Source organism: Sapajus apella, unplaced genomic scaffold (assembly GCF_009761245.1).
Source record: "Sapajus apella isolate SASKATOON/1434 unplaced genomic scaffold, GSC_monkey_1.0 scaffold135, whole genome shotgun sequence".
In the NCBI taxonomy this organism is placed as follows: domain Eukaryota; kingdom Metazoa; phylum Chordata; class Mammalia; order Primates; family Cebidae; genus Sapajus; species Sapajus apella.
Genome location: NW_022437075.1, coordinates 1,158,968 through 1,171,425, shown reverse-complemented (window position 1 = coordinate 1,171,425; position 12,458 = coordinate 1,158,968). Strand labels below are relative to the sequence as shown.

Sequence of the window (12,458 nt, the reverse complement as noted above, 5' to 3'; positions counted from 1 at the left end):
GTATTTGCTAACTCAACAGCGCTACTATAGTCAAAAATAATTTAATTGCACATTTAAAAATAAAGAGAATAATTATAATTGGTTTATTTGTTAACAGAAAGGTTAAATGGTCGAGGTGATGGAGACCCCATTTATCCTGATGTGATCATTATGCATTGCATAGCAGTATCAAAATATCTTATGCAACCGATAAATATATATACCTATTATGTACCCACAAAAGTTAAAAATTAAAAAATATACCGTTTTCACTGTAAATCCTAACACTGATCTTCAATTTCCTACTGCGGCAAATCGTGGGTCCCAGACAACACCACCTGCAGTCTATGAATCTTCTATTTTCTTTTTTTTTTTTTTTTTTTTTTTTTTAGAGACGGAGTTTCACCCATGTTACCCAGGCTGGAGTGCAATGGCACGATCTCGGCTCACCGCAACCTCCGCCTCCTGGGTTCAGGCAATTCTCCTGTCTCAGCCTCCTGAGTAGCTGGGATTACAGGCACGCACCACCATGCCCAGCTAATTTTTTGTATTTTTAGTAGAGACGGGGTTTCACCATGTTGACCAGGATGGTCTCGATCTCTTGACCTCGTGATCCACCCGCCTCGGCCTCCCAAAGTGCTGGGATTATAGGCTTGAGCCACCGCGCCCGGCCTCTGAATCTTCTATTTTCTACAGAACCTTGATATTTACTATGCTACTTAATAAAGTAGATGAATTATTTATTGGCTGTTTCAATTAACTATGGTGTAAATTTCATGAAAGTCAATTACAGTTCATGTTTCGTATACTGATATATCTATTCCATATACCTTGAAACATGCCTATAACATGTATCCAAAACATTTGGTGAAATACTGAATAAATATGGCAACACAGATTTAATGCTCATTTGGATCATTATGAATACAGTTTCTTTTTTTTTTTTTTTTTTTTTGAGACGGAGTTTCACTCTTGTTACCCAGGCTGGAGTGCAATGGCGCGATCTCGGCTCACCGCAATTGGGTTCAGGCAATTCTCCTGCCTCAGCCTCCTGAGTAGCTGGGATTACAGGCACGCGCCACCATGCCCAGCTAATTTTTTGTATTTTTAGTAGAGACGGGGTTTCACCGTGTTGACCAGGATGGTCTCCATCTCTTGACCTCGTGATCCACCCGCCTTGGCCTCCCAAAGTGCTGGGATTACAGGCTTGAGCCACCGCGCCCGGCCATGAATACAGTTTCTAATTCTACTGACTGACCATCTCTTCTTTCAATTTCACTACTCTCAGTGCTCTCAGGAATAGAAAAGAATCATTTTTTGGAGACAAAATTTTCCAATTTACTAAAAATCCTGGATACACACATGCTTAGTTTTCTTCTGTCACTTATTAGATCTATGTTCTGTGTTCATCTCTCATTGGGATTTGGTTTGCTTATTTCATATTTCAAAAGTTTATTCCCCCATCTCTTCCTGCCACTCTTGTTGGATATCTTTATTACTAATTTTTAATAGCTTTTAGGAACTTTCAGTCTGCACATATGTTCTCAGAAATAATCTCAACTCCCTGTGCAGACACTGTCACTGCAATTACAGGTGAAATGATAATCACTTCCCAGCAAGGAGATGAGATCGTAGAATCCCAAACCTTTATCTCAGGTTCAGATGCCTCTACACTCTGGCACTGACACTGACCTGGCACCCACTGTCCACAAAACAGATCCAAATTTGGTAAATAACTGTTTTTTTCAGATAAGCATTTAATATTTAGAAGGAATTTTCAGGAAATTCAGAAATACTTTTTAAAAAATCAGACTTCCCTGGCTAGAAATAAAAACTAAAATGCTTTTTAGGTAATAGCTAGCCAGATACATAGATAGGAAGATAGGTAAGTAGACAAATAGGAACAAACACATACCAAAGAGAAAGATGTTCCTGGAGGAATCCACAGCCAAATTACTGCTATCCATATGTTGCACCACTCCCTGACCTCTCCCCTCTCTCCACTTAATTATATTCTCTCTGAAACTTCTCTCTTGTTTATTTTTTAAGTCGACAGATAAAACTATATGTATTTGTCATGTATAACATGGTGTTTTGAAGCATATATACATGATTTTCTACTCAATAAACATAGTATCCCTTGGCACTCATACGAAAGACTTCAGAACACAGGCATTTGGGGAGTAATAGGACAATTAACATGGGCTTCCACTAGAGTAGAAACTTAGTACTTGTGTGATAGTCTCTGGTGTGTGTTGCATTTTGTTGTTTTATTTTGAACACGGGCATGTGGTGTCAAATGCAGACTTTAATAAAATGTCTCTAAATTTCTATCATCAGGGGAAGGCTGTTCATAGCATCTCTCAGATCAGTGAGAAGTTCCTTTATCTCCTATTTACAGAAATAAAAATTTTATGTAAAGATGCATATGGCAAATAAGATCATGAAGTAGGTACAAATTAGGGCCTTTAATAGTCTAAAATACAAATGTTATGCTGAAATGTAACCAGATGGTTATAAAACCTTAATAGTCTTGTACCGTTCCAACAATCCAATTCATGCAAATGTTTTATATTCTCATACACATCTTTTCACGAATATGTGTTTTATTTAAATTTATTTCTGATTCATCTTTAAGATAATTCCTGATCCATTTCTTTTTTATTACTCTTATTTTGTTTCAGTGTTCTAGTTCTATAATTTATTTCCATATGAATTTGGTTCCTATTTTTTTCTATTTTAGCATTATAAATTATAATTTTTATAAATATTTTGACAAAGCAGTGGGTGTATAAGTCAACATGAATATTTACTTTAAAATAACCATCTTCCTCCTCTTTATCTATCCCAATCCTCAGAAAGAACCTTGTTGGCAGTTGGTGAGGATTCTTCAGATATTCATTAACTGTATACATGCAGTAAAAGCTTTGAGAACTCCACCTGCTTGACCTAGAGTAAGTGATTATTTTTTCTGTATATTCCCTTTGTCAAAGATCCTGATTGATGTCCGTGAAATACACGATTGCTCACTTGCAAAACAAACTTTTAGAAGCATATTATTATATTTTTTTTAAGAACAGCTTTTATGTTTTCCATTATTTGTTTTTGGTCTTATATTCATCTAGTTAGTATCATTACTGAAGTTATAGTCAATAACTTTTAGGTTTATATATTTAAATAATTTTGTGTTTAATTTTGTTTGTTTAATATGATTTCTACTAATAGAGTATTATTATGCTTTTCTTTTGACATAAAATGGCCTTCAGTTTGGACCACGAATGATAATGATTCTTTAACCCCAAACTCTGAAAAAGCACTCCAATACTTTTACCTCAGAGGTTTGTCTATCTTTGTATTTTAGATTCAGTGTATTGTTAAACTTTATTTATAATTGTGAAGTCAGATTTTTCTATTTTTAATTGAATTAGCTATCCAAATATTGTAATAACATATTCTAAAACAACTTCCCCACAAATTGATAATTTATATATATCAAAGTATGTATGTGTGTAAGTTTTGTTTTACAAACTTCTTTTCTGTGCCATTTACTTAATTTTCTATTTTGTTTTATTTTGGTAAACAATTTCTTCATTTGTGTTTAATTTTTACCTATTAAAACTACTTTTCATAAATATAAAGAAAATTTAGATAATTACTATTTTGATTACAAGTTTGTTAAATAAGTTATTTTATTGGAAATTAAAATTACATTAGAGTTTGATCTTGGGGTACAATTATTCTATCCTATCACTTATCTCTAATCTTAATATTTTAATAGTATTTTATGCTTCAATATTCCCTTAAAACTACCTGATTTTAGTGTTGTTCCCCAAAATTTAATTATCCTTCATTAATTTATTTTACTTTATTATTTGTAAATAATATTTCCAATAGACAGCAAATCTTTGGCCTTCTTTTCTTTTCTTTTTTGAGATAGAGTCTCACTCTGTCATCCAGGCTGGAGTGCAGTGGCGCAATCTTGGCTCGCTGCAACCTCCGCCTCCTGGGCTCAAGAGATTCTTCTGCCTCAGCCTCCTGAATAGCTGGGATTACAGGTGCCCATCGCTGCACCTGGCTAATTTTTCTACTCTTATTAGAGACAGGGTTTCAACATGTTGGCCAGGCTGGTCTTGAGCTCCTGACCTCAGGTCGTCTACCCACTTTATCTTTCCAAAGTGCTGGGATTACAAGTGTGAGCCACGACACCCAGCCTACAAATTAATTATTAATATATATGTAAATAACATTTATTTTTATAACATATATGTTGAGTTTCAAATCTTTGGAGTTACAGTTTCTTTGATTGGTGATTTGTGTGAATATTGTGCAATAGAATCCCCTGCCTACTGAATTTTGTTTCCCCAGATAGTAAGCCCAGAGTTTCTAGAACATCATAGATTTTTTTTATTTGACTAAGAGTTTTTGAGTTGAATGTACCTGCAATCAGCATTTATTTTCAAGATACTTTTTTTTTTGCATGAAAAATGGCATTTAGAAAAGAGAAAAGAAAACAAAAGAAACAGAAAAATGGCATTTAGATAAGATTTAGATAAGAATCTGGGTGCTCAATGGTCATAGTCACTGCTATGGAGTTATCTGATGAGGTCTAGATTTCTTAATGTAAAATCATACAAAATATATGTTTTAAATAAAATATACATCACTTAATGAGAGAGATACATTCTAAGAAATATTAGGTGATTTTATCATTGTCAGATGCAAGCCTAGATAGGAATTGCCTATTGCCTACCTAGGATATATGGTATGGCCTACTGCTCCAACCACTGTATTATATGTGGTTCATCACTGATATGAATGAGGTTATATGGCACATAACTGTATCACATAAATTAATATTGATTCTCTTCAAAAGTATATGCTTTAGAGTTTAAATTCATTGAGTTAGTGTTTGTACTGACTTTGCCCTATGCCAAAATACTTGTTTACCAATTATATTGTAGGGTTATTTATTTGTTTCCATGCATCAACACCAATGATGTGTATGAAAACATAATGACGGACAATGATTTATAATGCCTTATTTTTGCCTTACATATCCCTGAGCATTTTAACTGACCATGTTATTAACAATAATTTTGGAATTCCTGAGCATTTTAACTATTTTATTAACAATAATTTTAGAATCACAAGCAGTTTAAGAAATAACTCAGTGAGAACTTTACACATGGCCCAACTTCCCCCCGTGGTTACATTTGGCAATTGCAGTATAATATCACAATGATGATACTGATTTTGATATATTCACTATCATTTTAATATTTTCCTAATTTTATTTATACTCATTTGTGTGTGTGTGTGTGTGTGTGTATGTGTTTATGAGTGCATGTACCCCCTAAGTTTCAACTCACTTGAAGACTGTTTTCCATGTAGACACAAAACTATTTTATTTTGATTTTGATTTTGTTGATTTTAAATTTTTATTCTGATTCAACATTAGTAATTATGTAAAATATTACATTTGCAAAAACTGAAGATATAGAAAAAAAGGTTTCATAAAGGCCTAACTCCCATTTCTGTCTCTCCAACATATCACTCTTGTCCCTATATGTATATGTCTCTACTAGTTTCAAGTACTTTAACATAGTTTGGACAAGTTTCTGACCCATGCATTTTTCACTTAAGAATATGTCCCTGAAAAAATATCATACATTCACTTTTGGTATAATGCAACATATACTGTTCACAGAAATTATTGAGCTATACAAAATCAACAGTGAAAAACGGAAATTAATGGGACACAAAAATATCATCAGTAAAAACAAGACAGAAGGCTAATAAATATGGTAGTGCACTTTACACATGTAAATGGTTAATGAAGACATAAATACTATAATAAATATGGCAGTTTTCTTTAAAAGTCTTGAAGTTTGCCATAGAAGTAGATGTCAGAAGGGTTACAGCTTTTGGTTGCTGTAGAGTAGTAAAAGAAGAGATATTTAAAATAAGACAGAAACTTGTATAACCAGGTGTATATGGGTGCAGCTCATAATATGTGGTGAACTCAGTTATATGTTTGCTTTGTGCGTTTTGTGTATTCTTCCAGCATGGTTCAATAGGGTGCAGTTTTCTGCATTAATCTAGTTTTTCTTGTTAAGAAAATAATCCATGTCCAGACATAAAAGTCTTTATGCTCCATATGGTCTTTAATATGTCAATTGTACTGGAACAAATTCATATCTTCAAAACTAGCATGATTCCAGAAATTATTGTATCTATTCACAGAGATTCATTCATTCATCTCTGCAGTGGTGCACAACTCCTGTGCAGTGTGCCGACATTCATTCACCTGCTTCCCTGCAGATGGATACACAGGTTTTTTTCCAATGCTGGTTGCTATGAATTGCCTTTGGGCAAATAAGCAAAAAACGTAATCTGTTTAAAGTGAGAAAATAAGTTTAGGATAAACACTGAAAACTATCTCTAGTGACAGCAAGACACTTTCTGATTTTCCTAATCCTGATTCCTCTGACTTCAATGAAAATTAGCATCCCTAGATATTGATGGAATGGCTTCTGGAAAATTAGAAACAGGGATCACCTTCCTTATTCAAACTGGAGTTGGGATACTGGGAAATTCCTTTCTCTTTTGTTTTTATAATTTCATGTGGCTCATTGGAAACAGGTTGAGATTTATGGACCTCATTCTCAACTAACTGGCCTTAGCCAACTCCTTGGTCCTTTTCTCTAAAGGAATACCTCAGACAATGGCAGCTTTTGGATTTAAATATTTCCTGGATAATACTGGATGTAAGCTTGTCTTTTTTAATCACAGAGTGGGCACAGGAGTTTCCTTCAGCACCATCTGCCTCCTCAATGGATTCCAAGCGATTAAGCTTGACCCCAGTATATGCAGGTAGCTGGAGCTCAAAATTTGATCCCAAAAGTTCATTGGCTTCTGTTGTTTCCTCTGCTGGTCTTACATCTCTTGATAAATACAAGTGTTCTTTTTCTTGTAAACGGTCCGTTGGATAGCAAAAACTTTAGTGTGAAAAACAATTATGGAGTCTGTTCCTGGGCAATGCCAGAAAGAGTTGGCACTTTACATACAATTATATACTTTTCCCCTGACTTTTTGAGTTTGGGCTTCATGGTGTGGGCCAATGGCTCCATGGTCTTTGTCCTGTACAGACATAAGCAACGAGTCCAGCAGATTTGTAGCAACAGACTCTCCTCCGGACCTTCTCATGAGGCCAGAGCCATATGCACCATCATGGTCCTGGTGAGCTCCTTTTTTGCCTTCTTTTCGGTCCACTCTATCTTGACAGTTTGGATGACTCACTTTAAAAACCCAGGTCGGTGGATAGTGGACAACTCTGTGTTTGTGGCCTCCTGTTTTCCAGCATTCAGCCCCTTTGTGCTCATCTTCAGTGACACCCATGTCTCTCATTTCTGTTTTGCCTGTAAGACAAAGAAAACACTTCTTCCAGATCTGGTTGCCATGCCATGAGTCTGTTCTCTTCATCAAATTCAGTCATATATTTCAGTATTTGTCAGTATTTATAAATTGTTGTGTTAGTTTATGATGCCAACATACATATGGGCAATAATGTCTCTTTCCATGTAGATCTTATAGTAGGACTAAAAGTGAATATTGTGGATACTGTTATACAAAGAACACTCAATCTAACTGCTAGATTCTTTGGGGAAAAGTTCAGAAATTATCAAAATAGGTTAATGGAATAGTTTTTTTGTTTAGGGATTTAGTAGAAAGTTTATTTTGTATTATGAAGAATCATAGTAGATTAAAAAATATTTTTGAAGTATAGTTTGATTCAGATGTTCTTGTACAGGAAAAGTCATCCAAAAAATCCTCTTGTAAGAAAGAAATGTGCACTGTCATGGGTTGGAGAGAAACACTGAATGGTTTTCATGTAGAGAAATGGGAAGAATAGAAGGGTGTGAGTCTGGAAAGGAACATGATGAGAATTGTCATTGATAACAACACAGGGCTAGCTGCACAATCCCTACTTTTGTTTAAGATAAATTACAGGCAGTTTGGAGGGCAAGGCAGGTGGATCACCTATGGTCAGGATTTCGAGACCAGCCTGGCCAACATAGTGAAACCCTGTCCCTACTAAAAGTACTAAAATATTAGCTAGGCGTGGTGGTGGGCACCTGTAATCCCAGCTACTTGGGAGGCTGAGGCAGGAGAATTGCTTGAACCTGGGAGGTAGAGGTTGCAGTGAGCCAAGATCACACCATTGCATTCCAGCCTGGGCAACAGAGACTCTGTCTCAAAAAAAAAAAAAAAAAAAGGAAAGAAAAAGAAAAAAAAGATAAATTATAGGCAGGAATCAATTGGGTGGGTAAACATGTCAATACTCCTTATAAAATTATTTCTTGGCCGGGCGCAGTGGCTCAAGCCTGTAATCCCAGCACTTTGGGAGGCCAAGGCGGGTGGATCACGAGATCAAGAGATCGAGACCATCCTGGTCAACATGGTGAAACCCCGTCTCTACTAAAAAAAAAAATACAAAAAAAAAAAAATTATTTCTGTTTTAATAGTTAATGTATGCATTTCAATTAATATGCCTTAGATCTGTTATTACAGTTTACATTAAAAGTAATCTTCAAAGAAAATACATTATTAATTACATGGCCAGCATACCAGTATGTAAGTTATTTTCAGAGTATTTTTATCAGCTAGTTTTATCTAAACAAAAAACTGGGAAATAAACAATACAAATAACCCCATTTAAATAGGAGAAAAGGACATGAACAGATACTTCTCAAAAGAAGACATACAAGCAGCTAACCAACATGAAAAAATGCTCAGCATCCATAATCACCAGAGAAATGCAAATCAAAACTATAAACAGAAACCATCTCACACCAGACAGAATGGCTGTTATTTAAAAAGTCAAAAAGCAACAAATACTGTTGAGGCTGTGAAGCAAACATAATGCCTTTACACTATTGGTGGGAAAGTAAATTATTTCATCCACTGTGGAAAGCAGTTTGAAGGTTTTTCAGAAAAATAGGAACAGAACTAACATTTGACCCATCAATCCAATTACTGGGTAAATATCCAAATGAAAATAAATTGTTTTATCACAAAGAATCATGCACTTGTATGTTTACCATAGCAGTAGAGACATGAAATCAACCAAGGTACTCATCAACAGTGGGTTGGAAAAAGAAAATCTGGAACTTATACACCATAGAATAGTATGCAGTAATAAAGATAACAAAACCATGTCCTTTACAGCAACATGGATGCGGCTGGAGGCCATTATCCTAAGCAAATTAATACTAGAACAGAAAACTGAATATTACATGTTCTCATTTGTATGTGGGGCTAAACACTGGGTACTCATGGACACAAAGAAGGAAACAATGGATACTGAGGATTACTAGAGGGAGGAGAAAGAAGGGAAAAGGGTGGGAAACTAACTATTGGGTATTATGCTCACTACCTGAGTAAGAGGATCAATTGTATCTCAAGCCTTAGCATCACATGATACACCTATGTAACAAACCCGTATGTGTACTTCCTGTATCTAAAGTAAAAGTAAAAACTGAGAAAAAAGCAGAAAATAGGAAATAAAGATGTCCTTTCTAACCAATTTTAAGTATTTTTTTTTTTTTTTTTTTTTGAGACAGAGTTTCGCTCTTGTTACCCAGGCTGGAGTGCAATGGCGTGATCTCGGCTCACCGCAACCTCCGCCTCCTGGGTTCAGGCAATTCTCCTGCCTCAGCCTCCTGAGTAGCTGGGACTGCAGACACGCGCCACCATGCCCAGCTAATTTTTTGTAGTTTCAGTAGAGACGGGGTTTCACCATGTTGACCAGGATGGTCTCGATCTCTTGACCTCGTGATCCACCCGCCTCGGCCTCCCAAAGTGCTGGGATTACAGGCTTGAGCCACTGTGCCCGGCCTTAAGTATTTTTAATATAGTAGAACTAAGATGGCTGACTGGATGCAGCCAGGAGGATCATCTCCCACTGAGAGTCTGGGATACTGTGAAGACTGGCACGCTCTGAGCAGATTATCAGAGGGAAGGCATTGAGAGCGAATGGGGAGAGAATGCAGATGCTGGGCTGAAGGGGGAGTAAGCTGAGAACCCAGCACAGGGCTGCCAAGCACCAGGACTTATTCCCAACCCCCAGTGATTCTTGGGAAATGGGTGAGTTAAACAGGTAATGAGTGGCCTACTCTCACCATGGACTTCCAGAATCCAAGCAGCAGGAGTCCCCATGACCCCAATGGACAAGAGTTGGCAGGGAGATCTGCTTGGAGAGGTGCCAGGGGCAGGACTCCAGGCTGTAGAGAGCCCAGAAGGTTTGGCCAGGAAATGGCTGCAATGGAGCATGGCCAGGGATGCCCATCCACCAAGGCTCTCCTGCTCCTCTAAGAGACTTTAGCTTTAGGGTGACTATAAGACCTGAACAGAGCAGGAAAGTCTTGCCAATGGGATGGGTCAATCTGATCTTAGTGACTCTTTATCTGCTGGCCTCTCCTGGGGCCCTGACTTGGCCATGCCCACTTATAGCACAGCCTTGAATACCCAACTGTGGTGTTTCCTGCAGGACCTCATCATAGCTCCTTCACTGGCCCGTCATACCTGACCATTGGAGAGCTCCAACAGACAAGCGCCCCCCGATGCCCACCAGACCACATGTAGCCACCCCCACTGTAGCATCCTCCCACTGCTTTGCCAGCATGCACTCCCCCACTGACGTCCCACCACCACCATTTTGCACCATGCACATGTAGGTGGACCTTACCTTTCCTAGCCCACAGGCACATGTGCACAGCCCATAGCCCCATCTCTGCCAGTGTGAGTGTACCCTACCATCCCATCCCCCCACTTATGTATGGGCACCCTACTGCACTGCTGCATACATGCACATAGAAGCCATCAACCTGGCTCCCATCCATGCTTCACTACAGCCATCCCACCCCTTCTGGCATTAATGTGCAAATGGACACTGTCAACTCTGTCCCTGCCAGTGCCCCACTGCTGCTACTGCAGCCAGTGCAACTGCATGCAGATATGGTACTTTTCTGCTCCCACTGGTGCCCTGCTTCACCCCACCATGCTGCAGCAGCTGCTGGCATGCATGAGCAAGCACAGAGACTGCGGCCACCATCCTGACAAAGTACTTAGCCTGGCACCCACAATGAGAGTGTTGTGGTCAGTGGGGTGGTAACACTTTGGACCCTCCAGTGCAGCAGGTTCCTAACCTCAAGGTGCCAGAGAACAAAGCTGGGGGCCTGGTACCAACTCCTCAGAGTTAGGGCACATAGCCGAGGAGTGCCAAGCTAAGCCTTAACCCCCTAAAATCTGCCAGAAACAATACCAGTTGATTAAACCCACCTTATACCACTATCAAACCCCAAGGACATAAAAAAAGATAAAAGCAAAAAAACTAACTCGGACCAGGCGCGGTGGCTCAAGCCTGTAATCCCAGCACTTTGGGAGGCTGAGGCGGGTGGATCACGGGGTCAAGAGGTCGAGACCATCCTGGTCAACATGGTGAAACCCTGTCTCTACTAAAAATACAAAAAAATTAGCTGGGCATGGTGGTGCGTGCCTGTAATCCCAGCTACTCAGGAGGCTGAGGCAGGAGAATTGCCTGAACCCAGGAGGTGGAGGTTGCGGTGAGCCGAGATCGCGCCATTGCACTCCAGCCTGGGTAACAAGAGCAAGACTCCGTCTCAAAAAAAAAAAAAAAAACTAACTACTTCAAAGACCGCACAAAAAAAAAAAAACAAAAAAAAACACAACAAACAAAAAAAAACCATCATCCAAAGGATATCAACTTCAAAGAACATCAGTGCACACAGATGAAAAAGAAACATTGCAAGAACATGGCAACTCAGGAAGCCAGAATGTATTCTTACCTCCAAATGACCACAGTAGATCCCTAGCAATGATTCTTCAGAAGGCTGAGAGGTCTGAAATGATAGATGTAGAATTCAGAATATGGATTGGAACAAAGGTCATCAAGATTCAGGAGAAAGTCAAAATTCAATCCAAAGAACCTAAAGAATACAATAAAATCATACAGGAGCTAAAAGATGAAAGGTCATTGAAAGACCAAACTAATCTGAAAGTGCTGAAAAGCTTACTTGAAGAATTTCTGAATACAATTCAAAGTATTAACAACAGAATCAACCAAGCTCAGGAAAAAATCTTAGAGCTCAAAGATTAGTTCTCCAAATTAACTCAGGCAAAAATGAAGAAAAAAAAAATAATAAAGCAAACCTCACCTCATAAGAAATATGGGATTATTTTACAAAACTTACAATTTACAAAATCCACAACTCACTGGCATGCCTGAAGGAGAAAAAGAGAAAGTAAGCAACTTGGAAAACACAGTTGAGGATATATTCCATGAAAATTTCCCCACCCCACTAGAGAGGCCAATGTTTAACTTCAGGAAATGCGGAGAACACCTTCAAGATACTATGTAAGACAACCATCCTCAAGACCCATAGTCATCAGATTCTCCA

The 12,458-nt window shown here is 38.1% G+C and overlaps 1 protein-coding gene and 1 long non-coding RNA gene across 2 annotated transcripts; both read left to right on the top strand.

Annotated features, from left to right (window-relative positions):
• The first annotated feature begins 2,733 nt into the window (after positions 1–2,733).
• LOC116539947 lies at positions 2,734–3,527 on the top strand. Its single transcript, XR_004264238.1, has 2 exons — positions 2,734–2,933; positions 3,246–3,527. It is a non-coding gene; the product is annotated as an uncharacterized LOC116539947 (long non-coding RNA).
• A 2,663-nt stretch (positions 3,528–6,190) lies between these two features.
• LOC116540000 (vomeronasal type-1 receptor 1) lies at positions 6,191–8,070 on the top strand. Its single transcript, XM_032263299.1, is given in 4 exon segments — positions 6,191–6,312; positions 6,425–6,489; positions 6,492–6,914; positions 6,917–8,070. Coding segments are annotated over 4 exon segments (1,140 nt in total). The 3' UTR covers positions 7,447–8,070.
• The last annotated feature ends 4,388 nt before the right edge of the window (positions 8,071–12,458 follow it).